At 38.1% G+C, this 24,178-nt stretch overlaps 1 protein-coding gene across 3 annotated transcripts in view; it reads right to left on the reverse strand.

The window, feature by feature from the left end:
- Positions 1-24,178, reverse strand: part of galnt1 (UDP-N-acetyl-alpha-D-galactosamine:polypeptide N-acetylgalactosaminyltransferase 1) — an 83,864-nt gene that overhangs the window by 22,888 nt on the left and 36,798 nt on the right. For all 3 annotated transcript variants that reach the window (XM_038291026.1, XM_038291028.1, XM_038291027.1), the window contains exons 2-4: positions 23,026-23,139; positions 285-424; positions 31-199 (exon numbers count right to left, since the gene is read on the reverse strand). In XM_038291026.1, the coding sequence (XP_038146954.1) occupies positions 31-199; positions 285-423 (308 nt within the window). In that variant the 5' untranslated portion in view covers position 424; positions 23,026-23,139. The remainder of the gene's footprint in view (positions 1-30; positions 200-284; positions 425-23,025; positions 23,140-24,178) is intronic.

Here is a 24,178-nt window from a genome sequence, read left to right on the forward strand (position 1 = left end):
TGTATCATTAGTTTCTGAAAGGCAGCTTACCCCTCCAGACGGACGTCAGGTAGTGAGCGATTGAGAGCTATCCTCTCTGAGGCCATGAGGTTAAACTGGTTTATCTTAAACATCTCCTTCATTTTCTCCTGTTCTTCTTTAGGGATCACCACCGGCTTCCCGCCTTCACCAGGCCCGTCCCGTGGTCTGGACAGGCCATCTATGATGGACATAAACAGATTTTCTCTGAAATGCATGTATATAATGTAAAGTGTCAAGGAGTAAATGTGGACGGAAGTACCTACCAGCTCTCCCAGGTAGTCCCCTCTCCTTTTTATCATCGCACTTGTTGCACTCGCTGAAGTAGAGCAGAATGAACATGTCCAGCATCACCCAGACCAGAGAGGTGGCTAAAACCACTTTACAGTAAGCAAACCTTCGCATCCTATAAATGCAAAGACAGAGAATTAGAAAGCATGGAAAATAAATAGATAAAAATGTAACCATCGCAACTTCCTGTACATATCTTGTCTATAAATGTATCTAATCTAAACATTCAAATCTGTCTCAATTCAACATTTTATTCAAACAGCATTTCTACGGTTGCTTCTGGTGAAAGCAACAATACCCTTCTACTGCACGTAAATGCACTTCTCTCTGTAGAGAGAGAAATTTATGAGAACCCAGACTATGAAGCTGAACTAATGCACCTTCCTTTTTCAACCAGACTTTGCAAATGTACCAAAAGCCAGATAAAAAATTAGATAAAGGAAGAGAAAAACACTGTGACAACTACAGAACTGGGCTGACTTCTATTCTAAATGAGAGCAGACTGACACATCAGGTTTAAATAGCCCTCACAATTTTTTCTAGCAGTCTGTACTCAATGCAGCCTCATTTTTTTCCAGATAGAGCAATATAAGCTATATATATACAGTGGGGCAAAAAAGTATTTAGTCAGCCACCAATAGTGCAAGTTCTCCCACTTAAAAAGATGAGAGAGGCCGGTAATTTTCATCATAGATATACCTCAACTATGAGAGACAAAATGAGAAAAAAAATCCAGAAAATCACATTGTCTGATTTTTAAAGAATTTATTTGCAAAATATGATGCAAAATAAGTATTTGGTCAATAACAAAAGTTCATCTCAATACTTTGTTATATACCCTTTGTTGGCAATGACAGAGATCAAACGTTTTCTGTAAGTCTTCACAAGGTTTTCACACACTATTGCTGGTATTTTGGCCCATTCCTCCATGCAGATATCCTCTAGAGCAATGATGTTCTGGGGCTGTCGCTGGGCAACACGCACTTTCAACTCCCTCCAAAGATTTTCTATGGGGTTGAGATCTGGAGACTGGCTAGGCCACTCCAGGACCTTGAAATGCTTCTTACGAAGCCACTCCTTCGTTACCCGGGCGGTGTGTTTGGGATCATTGTCATGCTGAAAGACCCAGCCACGTTTCATCTTCAATGTCCTTGCTGATGGAAGGAGGTTTTCACTCAAAATTTGACGATACATGGCCCCATTCATTCTTTCCTTCGCACGGATCAGTCGTCCTGGTCCCTTAGCAGAAAAACAGCCCCAAAGCATGATGTTTCCACCCCCATGCTTCACTGTAGGTATGGTGTTCTTTGGATGCAACTCAGCATTCTCTCTCCTCCAAACACGACGAGTAGAGTTTTTACCAAAAAGTTCTATTTTGGTTTCATCTGACCATATGATATTCTCCCAGTCATCGTCTGGATCATCCAAATGCTCTCTAGCAAACTTGAGACGGGCCTTGACATGTACTGGCTTAAGCAGGGGGACACGTCTGGCACTGCAGGATTTGAGTCCCTGGCGGCGTAGTGTGTTACTGATGGTAGCCTTTGTTACTTTGGTCCCAGCTCTCTGCAGGTCATTCACTAGGTCCCCCCGTGTGGTTCTGGGATTTTTCCTCACCGTTCTTGTGATCATTTTGACCCCACGGGGTGAGATCTTGCGTGGAGCCCCAGATCGAGGAAGATTATCAGTGGTCTTGTATAGGGCTGGGTATTGTTAAAAAAATTTCGGTTCCGGTACCAATACCGATACCTTCACTTCGATACCGGTTCCTGAACGATACTTTTTTCGATACCAGTTTTATAATATCAATTCGAAAAAAAAGAAAATTACACAACATAAAATAGTACAAATCTTGAGTTTTATTTTAAGCTCTGTTTTTCCATTTACATTTTTCCTCTTACATAAAAAAATAAATAATTCAGTGTCTAATATTCACTGTTACATTGTGAGGACCTTTTTACTTAGCAGTTTTCCTTTAGAAAAATTACCATGTCTGACAAACAAGCCCGTTGAATGGGATCCTACTGACAGCGCACCGCTGGTATGGGGGGGGTCTGAGCGGCTCCGACTGAAATATTGAAGGCAGGATGAACTGACTGCACTGATTACGTTTTCAGGTGGATTTTCCCACTTAAAAACATAATAAAACTACTTTATTCCCACTGATCACAGCAAATATAGCTGCAAGGCAAATAAAGGATAGAGTAGCTCCGCCCAACGCGCGTCTGACCCACTTTGCGACCGCGCAGCCAGAGCAGCAAAGCTTCTTCAGCAGCGCGTCAGAAGCTGGTACAAGCAGCAAAAATGAAGCAGCAGACGAGATTTTGCTGCTCTTGCTGCGTCCAGTTTGAAAGCAGCATGATTCACTCCGCTCTGGCTTTGCTCTGCCCACGGGCTGCTGAGAGGAGGATGGTCGCGCTGGCTGCGGTCCGCTCTTCTTGCAGTCAAACACAGAGCGACTTTCTGCTCTTAAATTATTTCCGTGCACGATGTATTGCATTGTGCACTATTAGCATCAGTCTTAATAAAGTGAAGCCGCACTTTTGACCTGGGGGGCATTTTAAAGGGGTTCCGCGACGCTGCAACCAGTTCACAAAAGATACAGGTGCTGGTCATAAAATTAGAATATCATGAAAAAGTAGATTGATTTCAGTAATTCCATTTAAAAAGTGAAACTTGTATATTATATTCATACATTACATACAAACTCATATATTTCAGATGTTTATTTTGTTTAATTTTGATGATTACAAATGACAACAAATGAAAATCTCAAATTCATCATATCAGAAAATTAGAATATTGTGAAAAGGTTCAAAATTGATGGCCCCTGGTGCCACACTCTAATCAGCTAATTAACTCAAACCACCTGCAAAAGCCTTTAAATGGTCTATCAGTCTAGTTCTATAGGCTACACAATCATGGGGAAGACTGCTGACTTGACAGTTGTCCAAAAGACGACCATCGACACCTTGCACAAGGAGGGCAAGACACAAAAGGTCATCGCTAAAGAGGCTGGCTGTTCACAGAGCTCAGTGTCCAAGCACATTAATAGAGAGGCGAAGGGAAGGAAAAGATGTGGTCGAAAAAAGTGTACAAGCAAGAGAGATAACCGCACCCTGGAGAGGATTGTGAAACAAAACCCATTCAAAAATGTGGGGGAGATTCACAAAGAGTGGACTGCAGCTGGAGTGAGTGCTTCAAGAACCACCACACACAGACGTATGAAAGACATGGGTTTCTGCTGTCGCATTCCTTGTGTCAAGCCACTCTTGAACCACAGACAGCGTCAGAAGCGTCTTGCCTGGGCTAAAGAGAAACAGGACTGGACTGCTGGTGAGTGGTCCAAAGTCATGTTCTCTGATGAAAGTAAATTTTGCATTTCCTTTGGAAATCAAGGTCCCAGAGTCTGGAGGAAAAGAAGAGAGGCACTTAATCCACGTTGCTTGAAGTCCAGTGTAAAGTTTCCACAGTCAGTGATGGTTTGGGGTGCCATGTCATCTGCTGGTGTTGGTCCATTGTGTTTTCTGAGGTCCAGGGTCAACGCAGCCACATACCAGGAAGTTTTAGAGCACTTCATGCTTCCTGCAGCTGACCAACTTTTTGGAGATGCAGATTTCATTTTCCAACAGGACTTGGCACCTGCACACAGTGCCAAAGCTACCAGTACCTGGTTGAAGGACCATGGTATCCCTGTTCTTAATTGGCCAGCAAACTCTCCTGACCTTAACCCCATAGAAAATCTATGGGGTATTGTGAAGAAGAAGATGCAATACACCAGACCCAACAATTCAGAAGAGCTAAAAGCCACTATTAGAGCAACCTGGGCTATCATAACACCTGAGCAGTGCCACAGACTGATCGACTCCATGCCACGCCGCATTGCTGCAGTAACACAGGCCAAAGGAGGCCCAACTAAATACTGAGTGCTGTACATGCTCATACTTTTCATGTTCATACTTTTCAGTTAGCCAACATTTCTATAAATCCTTTGTTTTTATTGGTCTTCAGTAATATTCTAATTTTCTGATATGATGAATTTGAGATTTTCATTTGTTGTCATTTGTAATCATCAAAATTAAACAAAATAAACATCTGAAATATATGAGTTTGTATGTAATGTATGAATATAATATACAAGTTTCACTTTTTAAATGGAATTACTGAAATCAATCTACTTTTTCATGATATTCTAATTTTATGACCAGCACCTGTACACATGAACCCTGGCTGTAGGCGTGACCACCTGTGTATTTTTCCTGGATGACGCAATCACCTTAAGTGTTCCAGCCAATCACCGAAACTTGGTACCGAAAGACGAGGCATGTTTCGATACTCTGTAGAACCGAAGCATTTCGGTCGGTACCATAAAAGTACCGAAGTTCGGTACCCAGCCCTAGTCTTGTATGTTTTTCATTTTCTAATAATTGATCCCACAGTTGATTTCTTCACACCAAGCTGTTTACCTATTGCAGATTCAGACTTCCAGCCTGGTGCAGGTCTATAATTTTGTTTCAGGTGTCCTTTGACAACCATGGTGGAGTTTCGAGTGTGACTGTTGTGGACAGGTGTCTTTTATACTGATAACGGGTTCAAACAGGTGCCATTAATGAAGGTAACGAGTGGAGGACAGAGGAGCCTCTTACAGAAGAAGTTACAGGTCTGTGAGAGCCAGAAATCTTTCTTGTTTGTAACTGACCAAATACTTATTTTCCACCATATTTTGCAAATAAATTCTTTAAAAATCAGACAATGTGATTTTCTGGATTTTTTTTTTCTCATTTTGTCTCTCATAGTTGAGGTATATCTATGATGAATATTACCGGCCTCTCTCATCTTTTTGAGTGGGAGAACTTGCACTATAGGTGGCTGACTAAATACTTTTTTGCCCCACTGTACTAGGCAGCAGCTCTTCCAATTACTGTGCACTGCCCCAATTCTTTTACAGGTACGAAGCATCAAACAGTTACTGGGTACCTTTTTTTTACCCTTGACTATGATACTTACTGCAGTAGTGTCTCCCTTTGTGCCTTTAGTAAGGGCAGGGTGCATAGGAGGGCACTTCTTGAAGGTATACACATATAATAGAAGACAAAAGCTTAAAGATAATCTATCCTAAAAGTTTAACCTAACAAGCTGTTCTCCTGTATATGACTGTGCTTTGATTTAGAGGGATTTTTAAAGACTACAACTGATTATAGATTAGCACAGAGAAGAATAAAGACGAATAGTCGACTTGATTGAAGAGCTTAACAGAACTTTACGACGTTGGATTCTAACAAGGCTTTGTAAACATAAGGCTGATATTTTCTTTTGAAAATTCAACTAACTTCGTTTTAGTTGTTAGTCTCTGAAATAAATAAAACATTAGCCTGTGTATATTTTCTGAATGGTAAATTTATATTTGGCTCATCGTTTCGAGCTGGGTCATAAATTAAATCATCTTTGGTGTACCCTATTTAATTCTGAATGATTTATGTTGAAACCACCCTAGCTCTAGTTACTGTGAGACCCCACAAAGGGTGACATTAACATGTGGCATCAGCCAAATATCATTGGAGTTCAAAATAAGACAAAATAGGATGGGTCTTCATAGAATTTAGCAAAAGTGGTCATGAGGTGCACACACATCATAACTCTTTATTTAAACTAGCGCCTTGCAGCCTTCTTTGTTAGTCTTAAAGATGTCACATTTTGTAGGCTATCAACAAAACCCAGCTTCTCAGAAACTTTAAGCATACTGAAATAAACACTCCACTTCGGCCTAAAGTTTATAAATGTTTCAGTTGTTTTATACCTATTGTTATCATTACTCTCTACTTGGGTGATAACACTTGATCAGGACTTTTCTGACATCTAATGGTACAAAATGAGTAAAGTGTGTATGATTTGTTTTAATATCGTGTTGGAAATATATCGATTTCAGTCAATACTCAAAGCTGCAATATTGGTATCGCATCGGGATGAAAACGTTTGGGATAGGCTCTATAAATTAAGATTAATCTTCTGTCAAATTCCCTCTTTTGGTGATCTAATATCTATTATTTCTAGTATTACAAATGATCATTCATAGTTTTGATCAATATGCATTTTTTTTTTATCGATAAGCTTTTTTTCTATATCGCCCAGCCCTAATATGTATATATATATATATATATACCGGTATATATATATATATATATACATATATACATATATATATATACATATATACATATATATACATATATACACATACATATACATATATATATACACATACATATATATATATACACATACATATACATATATATACATACATATACATATATATACATACACATACATACACACATATATATATATATACACATACATACATATACACATATACACATATATATATACACATACATACATATACACATATACACATATATATATATACACATACATACATATACACATATACACATATATATATACACATACATATATATATACACATATACACATATATATATATACACATACATATATATATATATATATATATATTAGGGCTGGCCGATATAGAAAAAAAGCTTATCGATAAAAAAAAAATGCATATTGATCAATATCGATAATTATTGAAAAGATTTGAAACCATATTTTATGTGCAGCTCTGCCTGGACTTTTTTTGATATTGCTAAATGATTTAATTTTAGTAAAGAACACAAACACAGACTTCCAATTAAATATTTATTTAACCAACTTTTTTAACCATAACAGAATTGTTTTAAAGAAAAATAACTTAAGAGACCTGAGTTATGTTATTAAATACTGACAAAGAATAAACTAAAATGACCAGAAAAGTTACCAAAATAAATATAACAAATACATAAATAGAATACCCTATTTGGGTGGGAATAGTACACCACCAGCTTGGGGTAATTAAAAGATTGTAGGACTAGGCTACCATGTAAACTCCACTCAACAAAAACAAAAAGCCAAACAAAAATCAACTCACCCTTTAGCCTAGCATTTCTATGGGGTATTTTTTCTCACCCCTATTCTTGTAGAGGTGCTGCTGGCACCTCGTTATGGTTCAGCTTAGGTTCCTGCTTTAACCTGAGTTATTACTTTGAAGTTGCTGGCCCCTCAGCATTTTTCTCTCAATTGTTAGAACTACGTGGGAAACTGCCCAGAACTGAATGAATATATATATATATATATATATATATATATATATTTTCCCGAAGATTCTCGGAGGAGAGCCGCGCTGAGGCCTACACTGCTCGTACTCCTGCGGGTGTGAGCGGCTGAGATGATAAAAAAAAAAAAGTTGGCTGTGTTATCAGAGTTCGTTTTCACTGGTTCCCTACACATTTTACAGATGACTGTGGTTTGTTTTTTGTCCGATTTGCCATGACCAAAATACTGCCAAACTGGCGAACTACAAAAACCCTTCTTTGGAACAATTTCCTCCACCTCTCCTTGCTGCGACATCTTCATGTGCTCTGTGTTGTGGTTTGAGAGGGCGGCGCTTTGTGACAGCGTGCCTGGGTCCACGATTGGTTAGGAGGAAGTAGTGACTAGCATAAACCTACATGATAGGCTACAATGAGACTCTCTTTTTTTTCTATTGTGCCACACGTCTATCGATCGATATATATCGTTATTGAATTATCGCCCAGCCCTGATACATATATACATATATATATACACACATATATATACACTCACCGGCCACTTTATTAGGTACCCCATGCTAGTAACGGGTTGCAACTTTTACCTTCAGAACTGCCTCAATTCTTCGTGGCATAGATTCAACAAGGTGCTGGAAGCATTCCTCAGGGAGTTTGGTCCATATTGACATGATGGCATAACACAGTTGCCGCAGATTTGTCGGCTGCACATCCATGATGCGAATCTCTCGTTCCACCACATCCCAAAGATGCTCTATTGGATTGAGATCTGGTGACTGTGGAGGCCATTTGAGTACAGTGAACTCATTGTCATGTTCAAGAAACCAGTCTGAGATGATTCCAGCTTTATGACATGGCGCATTATCCTGCTGAAAGTAGCCATCAGAAGTTGGGTACATTGTGGTCATAAAGGGATGGACATGGTCAGCAACAATACTCAGGTAGGCTGTGGCATTGCAACGATGCTCAATTGGTACCAAGGGGCCCAAAGAGTGCCAAGAAAATATTCCCCACACCATGACACCACCACCACCAGCCTGAACCATTGATACCAGGCAGGATGGATCCATGCTTTCATGTTGTAGACGACAAATTCTGACCCTACCATCCGAATGTCGCAGCAGAAATCGAGACTCATCAGACCAGGCAACGTTTTTCCAATCTTCTATTGTCCAATTTCGATGAGCTTGTGCAAATTGTAGCCTCAGTTTCCTGTTCTTAGCTGAAAGGAGTGGCACCCGGTGTGGTCTTCTGCTGCTGTAGCCCATCTGCCTCAAAGTTCGACGTACTGTGCGTTCAGAGATGCTCTTCTGCCCACCTTGGTTGTAACGGGTGGTTATTTGAGTCACTGTCGCCCTTCTATCAGCTCGAACCAGTCTGGCCATTCTCCTCTGACCTCTGGCATCAACAAGGCATTTCCACCCACAGAACTGCCGCTCACTGGATGTTTTTTCTTTTTCGGACCATTCTCTGTAAACCCTAGAGATGGTTGTGTGTGAAAATCCCAGTAGATCAGCAGTTTCTGAAATACTCAGACCAGCCCTTCTGGCACCAACAATCATGCCACGTTCAAAGTCACTCTAATCACCTTTCTTCCCCATACTGATGCTCGCTTTGAACTGCAGGAGATTGTCTTGACCATGTCTACATGCCTAAATGCACTGAGTTGCCGCCATGTGATTGGCTGCTTAGAAATTAAGTGTTAACGAGCAGTTGGAAAGGTGTACCTAATAAAGTGGCCGGTGAGTGTATATATATATATATCACTGTATCGTATTTGGCCAAATTTTTTATTAAAATACAAATTATATTCACCCCTTCGGTGGTACTGCTATCTGACTGTTACCTCAAAACATTCATATGTTCTACTGCCTATCAGCCATACTAATGTCCATCAACATTTTTATTATTATAAAGGTTAACATCCTTTTAAGCAAAGGGAACACCGACAGCTGGGTAACAGAATGATACTTTTAAGAGAACACCAAGATACCAGTGTCCCCATATAACCAGCTGTGTGAACATCTAGCCTTTGTACAGCCAGCATTTAAAATCCCTGTGAACTCAGTGCAGTCAGGCACACTCACAGGTAAGCAAACGCACTGAGCAGATAGAGTGGCTTTGATAGTAATTGCTTTCCTTAGGTGGGCAGTGAAAAGACCAGACAGCCACATTAAAAATTCCACTGCTTCTCTTTTCCTCTCTCCACCAGCACCATCTTTGACTCTCTCTGACTGATTCTCTGCCTCAATGATCCTGCAAGTTGCTGTAGCACAAGCGAAGGGAAGAAAATTAACTTGGCCACAGTTATTTTTCTCATCCCTCAAGGGGGAAAAAAGTGTTTTGCATAGCTAGCTTAGCTTAGCTTAGTTAAGCTTTGCTTAGGCAGCTTGGGAGGCAGCAAAACTGCAGAGCAGCATTTCTAAACTCCGGTTGATGGGATTCAGGCAACACAAAATGGTGCACACAGCAGAAAACTACAGCAAAGCTTTACCTCCTTTGTCCAAGTTTGCTCTTTCTAAAAAGTTTGTGGCAGTGGGGGAAAGAGTTTCAGTGATATGTATGCTTTGACCAACTGGGAGGTCTGCCTCATGGATTTGCAGGTATTTAATTAGAACTCTTCCTCCCTTCACTGAAACAAAACTAACATTTTATTAGCCCGCCTATTGACTGAGGATAAGGCATGTCAAAGTGAAGACAGAAAGACTTTTAAGGGTGGGAATACTCTGTTTTAATACACAAACTAACAAATTAAAAGGTACAATATGGTCTCACTCAATTATCAAGTAAGAAGAATCAGCTGGTTTTCAAGTCAATCTGAAAATCAGCTTATGTTCCTATTTCCCCTATTGAGAAACAATAAAAATCTCGGTAGCTAAATCAAACCATCTATAGCAAAATTTATTTACTGTACTTTTAGGTATGTCTTATTTTAGACCTGATCATCAATAATTTTTGAGTTACTGGTTTTGTCTACAGCATTATTTAAAGCATCAAATGGTCCATGATGCTACCGTTTGGTTTAGGTGCTTAGGTAACTTAAGATGCAGCAGTTTCCTTCAGTTCTCTTAACGGTGAGCACTGGAGGTTTTATTCCTATGTGATGTTATCCACAGGTGACATACTAAGAGGCTAAAAGAAAACGGCCTGATTAAAGGTTTAATAATACCCTGATCAACTAAAAGATTGGATGCAATAATAAGAGGAGCTGGTCATTATAATGAAAATAATTATCTAATAAAAGCTAATCAGCAATTTAATATGTGTGCTCAAATAAATATTGTTAACAAATTAATCAGTCATAACAGGTTTTATTTTCAAACCATTTAGGGAGCCAATAATTTTTTCTCCATTTGTGTGTCAGAACACACGTTAGCTATAAACATGATGGCACCATGTTGGCATACGTGGCGTGAGATATACACTGAGATTGCTATATAGTAAGCATAGCATGTGAGCGTAGCGGAAGAAATGTGATGGAGCGAAGAGCGGTTTTCAATTCAAAGGCCGAAGTGAGGATTTCACTGCGCTCCAGTTCGCTCCCCTGCGCTCTTACAACAATCAAAGTTAATGGAATAGACTTTATTTAAAATTCATAATTGACTTAAAACCTAGGCCAATGCCTATGCTGTAGTCTGTGCCTATAATCTGTTATAGTCTATCTTTCAACTTTACTACAGAATCGCCAAGACGAGGATGGTATATTGTGTGATAAAAAGTCGGATGAAATATAATAAAAACAAACACTAACTGTACTTAACATTACAGAGTGGGTTTTCATAAAGTGATCCTTGCGGTAAGAGCCTGTTTTTGAAAATGGATCACATACAAGCATTATATGCTATTATCTCATTTGCAATGGGATGCGAAGTGACATTTTTTAATATAGTCTAGTAAAATGAATTAGTAATTAAATAGGAAACGTGGGGCAACATGAATGGAGCGAGGTGTTACGTTCACAGCTCAGAAACAGTGCGATGAGTTAACAACCATTTAAAGTTGTAGGGGAAACGGCTGTTCCAACCGTTGCATTTCTCCCGAGTGGTGCACGACTTTACACAAGTGAATAAAGTGAATGTGATTAGTTGTTTATCAAGGGTGCGGGATTCGCAAGCACGTTTAATTGCGGCCGGTGTCTCGGAAGCATCTTGCTATCCAGTTAGCAACTTAGGGCTAGTAGGTTCCCAAAGGGAAATTACACTGGGACCAAGTAGCACTTAGCAACGACACTGTCAAGGAACGCTATGGACAGCGGAAACATGCAAGAGGAGGAGAGTTTTCTGTCGAAGGTCATGGATGAGTCTCCGTCGTCATACATTTTTTATTCAGAGGAGGAAAGCTGGGACGAAGATTTTGTGGAAGAGAATGCCAGGGCTACAGAAGCTTTGTTTGGTGTGAAGGGATGTAACTCAATGGTAAAGTAAATGATTCTTATTTCAACCGTTGTGTATATTAGCTGCGACATATGAATAAAGATGCTATGACTGGGAAAAAATTGATTGACAGATGATCGTTGATATATGATTGGCCCAATTTAGGTGCAATATTTTCACGTTGATGTTAGACTAAAACTTAAGGTTTTACTCTACTTCAGAACTGGTTTAAACTTCCATTAAAAATACACACTGTGTAACAGACAGGTGTTATTCTGGGATCAGTAAGTACAGACTTTGTGGTATTGGCTCAAAACTATGACAAATTGCCATGCCAAGGGAATGTTATCAAATCTCTGTGTAGCTCCTGACCTTGCAGCTTTTTCAGATGTATTTATTTTTGGTGTATGTGAGCCAAAGGGAAGTACAAAAGCTTTTCAACCTTGCAGTTTTCTTTCTTAATCTCCCAAACGAAGAAAAGAGATACACAGAAATACTGTATCTCTAGATACTGTATCTCTAGATACTGTATTTCACACTCATCCTAGAGATATTCAGAAACCTAATTTTGACAATGCTTGCATAGCTGTTGTATGGAAAATTCCTAATTCATTGTTTTAAAAAGTAAGAGTATCATATCGCTTGTGTGACAATCCTATAAACATACTTGAAATTCCAAGATAATGGAAATTCAGTCCCCACTCTCCTACCCTTGCCTTTGACCGAGGTTGAACTGACAACGCAACTGTATCTGGAAACAGTTTTTTCACCTTTTCAACTGCAAACACAGCAAGGCACACAGTCTTTGCCAAATAGCATAACATTGCTCTAAGACCAACACTTAAAGAGCCCCATGTTAATATATATATATGCCCACAGAGTAGTCCAATGCTTTATATATGTAGAAATCTTTACCTGAATGTGAACTGAAATGTTAAATAAGTGCTCCTTTCACCAGTAAAGAAGATGTAGATTAAATTAAGTCATGAACCTACAGATGTTGCCACTGTTGTTTTGGCCTGCTTCTACATGGGCTGTATTTGTAATCCTGCATCACAGAAGACACCTCAGGTCTCCTGTGTGCTCTAGACAGCCTTAGGCCTCGTTTCTGAAGTGTCTGTGAATTGCATACAAGTTCACGTGGAGTTTTAGTTTCTTTGAAGTCTCTTTAAACAGACCGACTCCCTTTGTCATTAAAAAGACACAGTGCTCTCCATCCCTCTGTCGCCACATGCTCCCTGATTTATTAACATATCACGTTCCCTCTATCCTTCTCCTGCATCTACAGTCTAGGATTCTCATAGGACCTTTCCCAGCGACATCAACCCCCCACTTCCCTTTTCCTCTCTTGGTGATGTTGTCTTTCAAGAGTGGTTGCCATCACTACTTCCTTACAAGAACAATTTCCCCCTTCACATCCTTCTCCGTGTCGCTTTTCATTTTCCCTGCCTCTCCTCTTCTCTAAAGGCTAATCCGCCTTTAGAGATTGCACAACAGCAGTTTCTCACAGGCACTTGGGAAAAAACTCAACAAGAAGACTCAGAGGTTCTCTTGCATCACAATTTATGTCTGGAACCGAGGACCCTCCCTTTTGAGGATTCCATGTTTATGTAATTTAAACAGATAAATTAGGGCGTCATACATGTAAAGCTAATTTTCCAGACTTCTCAGATCTTTGCAATTCTTTTAAAGAAGAAAGACATGAGGGAGGGAAGGGAGGAAGAATGAAATAAAAAGGTCACCAAGAAGAAAGAGTGTTCGGAAGCAGTGTTACGAGAGAAGAAGGGAATGAAACAAAATACAAGAAAATAAAAAATAAAACAAAGCCTGGAAAAAGTAAGAATTATTCTTCATTCATCTTCTCTGCTCTACACATATTTATACTTTAGTTTTGGCATCTTTCCTAATTTTGCCTATTCCAATTTCTTTCCTCTTTTTTTCACCAACGTTCATATCTCCCCTAATATTCAAAGTATCCGACTGATAAACTAAACAAGCGCACGTGCCTGTGACTGACAATCTAAATTCATTTCACTGACTTGAGTTCCTCCAACAGGCAGGTTTCTGTATTTTCTGTATATGAGCAAAAACGGAGGTAAATGTGTTTAGAAAAAACTGCTGTTACATTCATTGACAGTCAGTGTAATGGCCTTATAACACATCGATGAGAACCGTGGTTTACGTGAATAAAAAGAGAAACAAATGAAGGCCAACTGAATGTCAAATGTAAAATGAGATTTGAAATGATACAATACAAATACTTCTCTTTTTCAAAACTTATCCAGACCTAGAGAATACTGAAATCAAATTTCATTTATTCATCAGACTGTGTACACTAAGAATGTATATGTTGGTGCTTCAAACCTTTATGGTAAAACATATGGTTTATTTGTTTTGCTATGATTAAAACTTAAAAAGCAAACCTCCTTAACTTACTCACTTCATTTAGCAACTATTCCTAAAAGTATGAATCTGCTCTGTTTGAAGCATATTTAATGAGTAAAACCTGCAGTGAGGCTGCATTAGTCTGTGAGCTGTCCTTGGGTCATATGAGCTTGATAAGCCCAGTAGTTTCCAAGACAACAGTGATCAGAGCGCCGATTATCTGAGCAGCCATAATGTCCCTCAACTGGAGCAGAACAAGGCGGAGGCTAATATTAGGGTCCAAAAACAGAACAAGGTGGCCTCAAGCCCCTTCTCCGAGACTCTCTGTGGAGTAACTCTGACACACTGTTGATTTATGCTGAACTTTCTTAGGTAATTTCATATCAGATCATAACCATGGCTGAAGAATGCAGAAAGATCTACAGAATAAAGAAAACAACACAAAGACTGAAGCAGGATGGAGAGTTAAGAGACAGGCAACAAATACATGCTGTAGATACATATAGACTACAGAGATTATGTTTATATGGAGACAAGCATCTCAGGTAATTAGAACATTATCAAAAATGCAAGTTATTTCAGTAAAAGAAAGAAAAAAACGAAATCTATGGAGTCATTAAACAGAGAATAATATTTAAAGTGTATATATCAAAATTAAGAATTAGAAACTTTTGAATATCAAATCATATATTCATATGTCAGTGGTATATCACAAGAAAAAGGTATTTAAATGCAGAACTTCAATGGTCTTCTTAGTTATGAAGTCTAGGATTGGGAACCAAGAATCGATAATTGATCAGTACTGGTTCTAACCTTTTAATTCTCTGAACATTTCCAATTCCCAGTTTCAATGCCATGTCTTCCGACCGGAATTAGAAGCTGCCCAATACTAGCGAAGAAGAACCCACAGGAGTGTGTGCCGCATTCACTAATGTGGTTTTTAAGTTAAATAAAGTAATGATAAGTAGTAAACCTGTGACACTGGCTATAGGATTATATTATGCAAAGGATGGTGCATGGCTGCCATGATTAAATACCATTGAGCTTTGATCCGCTGCACTGGTGTTGTAAGGAAGGCTCACTAAGGATTGTTCCTCCTCTTAATTCCTAGCATACATACTAAATGTATTTTCACACAGAAAGCTCCAACTGTAAATCTTTAACGCTGTGAAAAAATAATTCATAAGATCATATTACCGTTTATGGGTTTGATATTTATGAACTGGTTAAAAATAACTATTTAATAATTCAAAAGATTTATAAGATTTATAAGATATAAGAATTACAAAAGTTAGAGGGAATAAAAATGTTATTGAAAAGTTCAGACCATTTATATCTAAATAGAACTCTGGTTAGCCAGCTAAATTATAAGATGTAAAGTTTTATGACCGTACCTCTTAAAGTCGTAGGGAAATGGCTGTTTAAACCTTTGCAGTTCTAAATTCTCCCAAGTGGTGTACGACTTTACCCGAGTGAATAAAGTGAATCTGATTGGTCGTTTAGGGGGCGGGATTGTTGTGGCGGAAGGTTTGCATGTATGTTTGGTTGTGGCCGGTTTCTCGGAAGCATCTTGCTAACCAGTTAGCAACTTAGGGTTAGTAGGTTCCCAATGGGAAATTACATTGGGACAAAGTAGCACTAAATTGGTGACTTCTGGAGGACACTGTCAAGGAATGCCATGGACAGCTGAAACATGCAAGAGGCGGAGAGTTTTGTGTCGAAGGTAATGGATGAGTCACCTCCGTCATACATTTTTTTATTTAGAGGAAGAAAGCGGGGACAAAGATGTTCCATCCCGCGGAACACTGGGACGTACGACGGAGTATTAGGGCCACACATGAAGAGAAAAAATATTTTTGCCATGACGAGATTAAACTCGACATGTCGACTTTAAAGTCGACATGTCGAGTTTAAAGTCGACATGTCGACATTAAACTCAACATTTTGAGAATAAAGTTGAAATGTCATGTTGAGTTTAATCTCGACGTGTCGACTTTAAACTCGCCATTTCGAGAATAAAGTTGATATATCGTGGCGACTTTAATCTCGACATTCCAAAGTTTGGAGAAATTAGCAACCGAGCTCCACAGCTGCAGTCTGCACTTTAAGAGTGAAGGTAGTCTTTGACGTGCTGCAACTGTATAGGATTCTGTGCATGTATCCTGTGCAGCGGTTGGCTCTCTTGAACTAATTTAAATTTTATTGTCGACACGTCGAGATTAAACTCAACATGACATTTCAACTTTATTCTCGAAATGGCGAGTTTAAAGTCGACAGGGCGAGATTAAACTCAACATGACATTTTAACTTTATTCTCGAAATGTTGAGTTTAATGTCGACATGTCGACTTTAAAGTCGACATGTCGAGTTTAATCTCGTCATGGCAAAAATATTTTTTCTCTTCATATATGGCCCTAATACTCCGTCGTAGGGACGTAACTCAATGGTAAAGTAAATTATTCTTATTTCAACCGTTGCATATATTAGCTGTGACATATGAATCAAGATGCTATGACAAAAAACATTTGATTGTGAGATGACCATTGATATATGATTGGCCGAATTTAGGTTTACAAGCTGACATACAAGTAACTGGCCTGCATAAGATATAGAAAAAAAACCCCCACAGATTTTAAGAAAAGGTTGTTTTTTTTAAATAGAAACTTTTTAACTTTTGGGACAATATTATCTGATAAAGAGTACATTTATTTACATGTTTAAGCCAGAATGATTTGACATTTAAATATGGTTTCCCTACGACTTTAAAAGAACTTGAATCAAAAATCTATAGGAACAAGGATCAAAACAAGGAACTGCAACGATAATATTTATAATTCAAACGATGCCCTACCATACTGTTAATCTGACAACAGACAGACATTGAGACCCTGAGAGCAAAAAACAGGAAGGTGATGGCTAAAGAAGTTACAGGCTTAAAGGGGAACACCAGTTTTTTAACATTGGCCCCTTGATTGTACGTTATTACATAATGTTCTACTCACCCATATTAGTTTTGTGTCATTTGGAGCTGTTCCAAAGATATTGGGTTAGGTTATATCCAAGTAATGTCTTCCTTTGGCCAGCGAGTTGAAGGCACAAACAAAACTGTTCAGAATTTATTCTTTATGGTACACCAGCATTCATAACATGTAGGTGAATCACTGTCCCCCAGACATCCTCGGTTATATTTTTTATATTTATATTTTTTTTAAACAAAGCGGAGTGTGTATGACGTCATCTGAGCGCCGGAGGGAGTTGTGACAGGCAGCCCGGGCCACAGGCGGCTACGCTCTACCCCTTATATCATTCGGCTAGCTAATCTGAATCGTTCAATTCCATTTTGAGAGCGAGATCATCTGCGGTAGTAGCACAGACAGCAGCAGTTCAGCGGACAGGATGCATGAATGGTAGCGCGCAGATGCATTTGCAAAATAATTACAACAAACAAGATCTGGAATTCATATACCATAACGCTTTAACACAATATTAATTTATTATTAACCTCAAAAAAATAAATTATCTCTACTCTGACACTTAGTTCAAAGTTAGCAGCATAACTTTATCATGATTAACCGATTATTGAAATAATCGTCAACTCATTTAGTAGTCATTTATTTATTTACTGGAGAATAGAGGCTCTAAAACATGCCTTTAGCTGACAGAGTAAACCTCTTAGAGCTGTAATTACACCAAAATTGTAAACAAATGTAAATTTTTTTTGCATTTAAGATAGGGTTGTCACGATACTAAACTTTTCAACTCGATACCGATACTAAGAAAAATATTCAATACTCTATACCATTTTTGATACCACAAGAATAAAAACTCCAAATTTCAACAGAAATATTTTAATTAATAATTAATAATTAAAATACAATAAATAAATACAATAAACAATACGAACAATATTTTGAGGTTGTTTGCTGTGCATAGTATTAAGTAAGCTTGATAAAAAACTTACAAAATTAAAATTAAGTGTTCCCTCCTTGGCTATGTTTTGCACACATAGCAATGACACTAGCCAAACCGGTTAAGAAAATAAAATTATTCTCAGCAGCTGCACCCGTTACCAAAATAAGTCTGAAACTGAAAAGTGCACAGAATTATTCAATCATACAGCTTTCAGAAAGTGCATTTTCCTCTATTCTGCACTTTAGATGAATGACTGTTTAGGTGCCACTGGTGGTAGCACTGTATCGATACTTTTGAAAATAAGTATTGTATCCGGATTCGTTTCAGTATCAATACTTTTTTGAGTATCGATACTTTTGACAACCCTAATACAAGAGAAATCTATTTCATCAGTCAAAATGCTTTATCCAGAACTCCTCAAGCAGAAAAGTTTGTTTCCCCCGGTGTTAATGTGTTCTTTAAGGAGCCTTTTGCTATCCAACTTTTCGACTGAGTAATCAAAAAAAGAATTGACAGATTAATCGATTAGCCATATAGTTGTTAGTTGCAGCTCTAGCTGACAACCAACTATAAATAAAAAACACAGACTCAACTCAGCCATAGTAAAAACAGCAAAGCCTCAGACTTAATCAGTTAACAGCTCTGAGTATTTATGCTGCTTTTCATTGGTCAGCCAATAAATCCTGAGTTGAGACTTAGGGGGTCTTCATTTAGCTTCCACAATCAAAGCAGTGGCAGGTGCATAAAACCAAAGCCAACCTTAGTCAATACTACTGACAGATTTACCAGCATGAGAACGAGTGTTATGGCAATTTGATTATGTAGGGACATGCATGTTTACTGGAAACCCTGATCAATAAACAATACAAGAGGCAGGTCTCTGCTCTGTAAATGCAGCTGCAATATATTGTTTAAAGAAATAGTTCCAAGAATGACTCTTTTCTTTTTTCATGACAGGCTACTCTCAGATACAGATCAAGTTAAAATGGGGTCTCTCGATCTGATATAGGTACTAGAATTGATGCAATATAAGTAAACTCCCTGATATACTGTCCAAAGCTGATCTAAATACTTCATTTACAGTATGGTTAGTTTCTGTAACACAGTAAACAAAAATGGGTCAGTTGTTCTCATACCTATCTTTGTTGACTATTGTTCTGTGTTCAAGTAATATAACTTGATCAAACCTTTAGTAACGTTCCACACTACAAAAAAGGCAAAAAAAGTTTGGAGGATTTATTCTAATATTGTATCTGCTCTGTAATATTACCGGTCAATACTTTAAGCTGCATTATCGTTATTGTATAGGAAATGAAATCTTGTATCGTCCTTTAATCGATTATAAAAGTCTATTTTGAAAGATTCCTCAGTTTTCATATTCTTCTGCTTTTATTTTAATAAAAGACAGACTTGTAGCAAAAGCCGTATTTAAAGTGGGGCTGGGCGATACGTTGATTTGGTGGATTTGAATTTGCTGTTTATGAATATTTAATAAGAGAAAAAATCTGGTTTTGTTTTTCCACCAATGCACTCATAGGCTCAAGTCCATCAGTCCATTGCAGTCCATCATTGTATGATATTAGATGTACACTCAAAAGTTATTTTGGTTGGTGCAAGGAACTATTTTTGTTATCGGCTCTTAAGAATAAACCTTGTCCAACAAAATGTGCTGCACCTTCTGCTGAACCCCCAGACATTTTTTTATAGCCACCCTAACACATCAGCTGCAACCCTCACAACTGTGCTATACTGACATTATAGTTTGTAGAATAGTTATGCAACAGTTCTTATTTTATTATGTTCCAAAACAATGTAATAGCACAAATAATCAATAAGCACTTTTTCCTTAAATAGAAAATTTTGAACCAATCTTACTGTAAAGTGACTTGAGATGACGTGTTGTGAAGTGGTGCAATGAGAATAAACTGATTTCATTTAAATGAACTTTGGTTAAAGAAGATTCTTAAAAGACAGAAGAGCCCACCACAACAAAAAAGTCACTGCTGAAATTGATTACAAATGCAAAAACTTGCTTTAGGAGCAAAATAGAATTGCACACTTCAATCTCCAATCAATCTCCAAAGTATTTTAGGCTGAAATCAATACACATTACTATCACAGCTGGTGTTCCTTTAACGATTACAGAGAGCACCATTGAGTTTCTCCACCAAAAAAAAGCACACATTGAATACATTGAATGCATTAAAACATAAATCAAAGCCAAAAAAAAAGGCCCCGGAAACCACTGAATCATTCCTGCTGCTCTGAATGACAGCAGTCTATCTCTGCTGCTCTTTTAAGACATCAGGTCTTTATTTCCCTCGGCTCCTGTTTTACCTTGCTCACATCTATCTGAATTGTGTTCCCCTCCTGGTTGTGAAATTACACAATGCATCTGACACCAGCAACACAAATAGACAAAATAATTTTACATACAGCTTGAATGGTTTAATCCGGCTGACTTATGCATCAGGCCTCGCATGTTTGACAGTTGCTCCTCTCTATTACTGTAAAACCTTGCACCAAGTAGGCAGTTTAAAAGGATAGAGAGTCAAATCTACATTCTTTTTTTTACCTCAAGATAAATTTTTCTCTTCTAAAAAAAATGCAAAAGCTTGGAAATTCACCAAGGGGAAAAGGCAATCTATACCATATTTAATCCACCCATCCTATACACAGACTGTCAGGCACAGACCTCTCCACTCAGACAGACCGCTGGGCAGCATCTAAAGCAAGACCACCAGGCTCAGAAACCGTTTCTACCCTACAGTTGTTCGTCTGCTGAACTCGAACCGCACTCAGTTCAATTTCATCTATTTCTTTTTCCTATTTTTTAAATATCAAGCCTATTGAACTAGGACCCAAGTCAAAATTTCTTACCACAAACATACAAATGCAAACTAATATGACAATAAAAAAATCCTTGAATTCTTCATATAGCTGGCATTATAAATTGTTAAAATATACCCATCTCACAATTTAGAATACTGTAGAAAACATATTAAGCCTTTCATGTTATTAAAGGTCCTCTTTATACAAGCAACAACTTGGACCTATAAGAAAATTGCCATCAGCTTTGGAATAATTTGATAATCTATAACTTGCATCCCCAATTCTAGCTAGTTTTATTAAATTTGCACAAGAAGTTTCATAGCACTGTGGAATTAAATATCTAAACAGCTGGAGCAAAACAGACACTAGTTTAACATTTGGTAGAATAACTGCAGGCTATGATGACACTATTTAGAATAATGCTTAGGATTATTTGTATGTTTACCAACTGAAAAAAAAATAAATGTAGTATGAATAAACCTAACGCATACACACTAAAGATCAATATGTATTTCAAGCATCCAAGAAGACATTAATAACCTTTGTAACAGCTGAAACTTATGCAACAGATTTTACTGTTATTTTCATGTTATGTTGGAACTGGGTGCAATAAAAGGCAATGATATGGGAGGGACTTGAGTCAACTCATAGGAAGTGACAGTGCAAATGTTACACCCAAATTAGATGTAAATTACAGAGCAGAGACTTGCTAAGTGACAGTAGGAAGATGGCAGGACCAGATCTGACAGCCATAATAATACTTCAGTCTCATAATCATGGTTTGTTTAGAGAGTTAAAAACACCAAGCCTTATGACATCATTGCTCCGGGTAGGCAAATTAATGGTGTTACTCAGAGCTCTTTATGCAGGTGCAACTTCCAAGCCAGGCCAGTCCATCATCATGTTAACAGTAATATCTCAGGAATTTTCCAATCCAACAGTTTTTAAGCCAAAACGGTTAAATACACTCTCTTCTTTCAGGAAACAGCTGTTAATTTATGATAAAACCAGAACATTTTAATTTTGTTTCCTAAAACATCCAGTAAGTGAGTTTGCTGAGAAAGGTTTTGTGGTTTTGTGATCAAATTTGAATGTCAAATGATTAAATATTCTATCTGGGCCCGTTTCTTCCAAGCAATATAGGGCTTTTAGTTTTGTCACAGTGAAGAACCATCCAGATTCACCTGTAAGAACTACAAATGTAGACAAAATACATTTCACCAATGAGTTTCTATCAGTCAAGAGGGAAAGCAATAAAAAAATCTCAAACTGCACTTATTGTAAGTTGTTCTATTAAAGATCACTGATAACGTAGGATCTTAAAGCCTTGAGGAAAAATTGTAAAACCCAGCACAATTCAGCCAATGTTTTCCTTTCAGATAAACTATAGTGATGGCAGGGGTTTAAGAAATTTTTAATATTGACAAAATGCTTACAAGGTAGGTCTGATCTTTAAAGTACATTGGTGGTAGAATTGAAAATTAAACATTTTCTTGATGTTTCTCCTTTTAATTTTTGGTACATATGTTAATGACAGAAATAATAACGAGCTGTAATAGAGCATTACATTTGTGTATCTTTGATCCTGCTATAGATGAACGCCGATCAGCCTTAGCAGATGGCCGTTCACACTGAGCCTGGTATTGCTGGAGGTTTCTTCCTGTTAAAAGGGAGTTTTTCCTCTCCACTGTCGCTACAAGCATGCTTAGTATGAGAGATTGCATTCGAGTCAATGAGCCGATGCAATCAACTGGTTTTCCTTAGATAGAAAACTTTGAATCAATTTGACTGTTTGATCTGGTGAACTGTAAAGTGCCTTGAGATAACGTGTTGTGAATTGGCGCTATATAAATAAACTGAATTGAATTGAATCTTGGGACCCTCATACTTCGAACATGCTTTTCATATTGAGAAATTCATCTATCTCATTATCCATTTCTTATCTCGTCTATCATTGCATATAATCACAGGTTGCAGCTGAAGATGTTTATCAGTAAGGATCAAGTTTAGTTTGATCATGTTTTGACTCATTATGAAACTCCTACCTTTCCTAATGACTGGAGGGGTCTCTGGCCAGATGTGCAGGGTGCTCCACTGGTAGAGAGGGCCGGGGCCTCAGGGATCCCACTTCCTCTTTTATGTGTCACTCAAACATGCTCCTTGAAAAGATGAAACAAAAAATTAACACTTGCTTCAATGAGAACGTAAGAAAATAGCAAAGATGCTGGGAAGAGAAACGGTTAAAGATGTGTGCAGTCTCTAAAAAGTAAGGTAAGGAAACATATTTTAGAAGTAAGAAACTGCATAGTGACAGCTGTTTGAGAAATTGTTTCTCATTCCATCTGCAATGTCCCAAATCACCCTCCTCACCTAAAAGATAGCCGCAGACTTCCTGACAATGTAAAAACTACTACTGCAGAAGTCCCCTCCAACTAAAGTTAAATTGAGTCTGAATGTCACCAACTTCGATTCCAGTGGTATCAGCACTTCCGAGTTAGATCCATCATCTTTCACTCAGAAAAGTCCGCATGGTGAACTTTGCAAGGTAATAAATTGCCCGTTCAACTTACTGTCATCTCATAAATGTATCATCTTCAATTGCTCAATAAGCATCCAAGGGTCAAACAAAAATTACAGAAATTTCAACGACTTTAAAAAGGAAAATGTCAAAGAGAGGTGGTCGTGGATGGAAATAAGGATAGACGGTTGATAAAGTCCCAGAACTGCTCACTTCACCGGATTAATCTGCTATTTCTGTAAAATCCGCTGAGATGAGATGAGATGAGAGGGAGAGTGAGAATGATTCAACGTGAGTTTATGTGTATGAGCATCTCTGTAGCCTTAAATTTGGCCTCTGGCCTACTTTAAAGCCAAGTCTTCATCCTGGTCCTCTGGGACTTGAATCTGCTTGTCTGCGTACAGTATGAGTGTATTAGGTTTGTAATACAACAGCAGCCATAACATAAATCTCTTTCTGCAAGCCTACACACTCCTGTGTTAGTGGCAGTGGGAGCAATTTGCTGCAGTGCAGCTTTGCATCAGCTCATGGAGGATTCTGACCACCAAAGATGTCCCTCTGTTTTATCCTGGGTGACTCATCACTCCTTATCTAACTTTTCATGCTTTTTATTTATCTTAAACATGCATTTTCAGTCAGTTTCTTTTCAGTCCCATTTTCTGCAGAAATCTTCACAGAAA

This window comes from Cyprinodon tularosa, unplaced genomic scaffold (assembly GCF_016077235.1).
Source record: "Cyprinodon tularosa strain WSP-4 unplaced genomic scaffold, ASM1607723v1 ctg291, whole genome shotgun sequence".
Taxonomy (NCBI): Eukaryota; Metazoa; Chordata; class Actinopteri; order Cyprinodontiformes; family Cyprinodontidae; genus Cyprinodon; species Cyprinodon tularosa.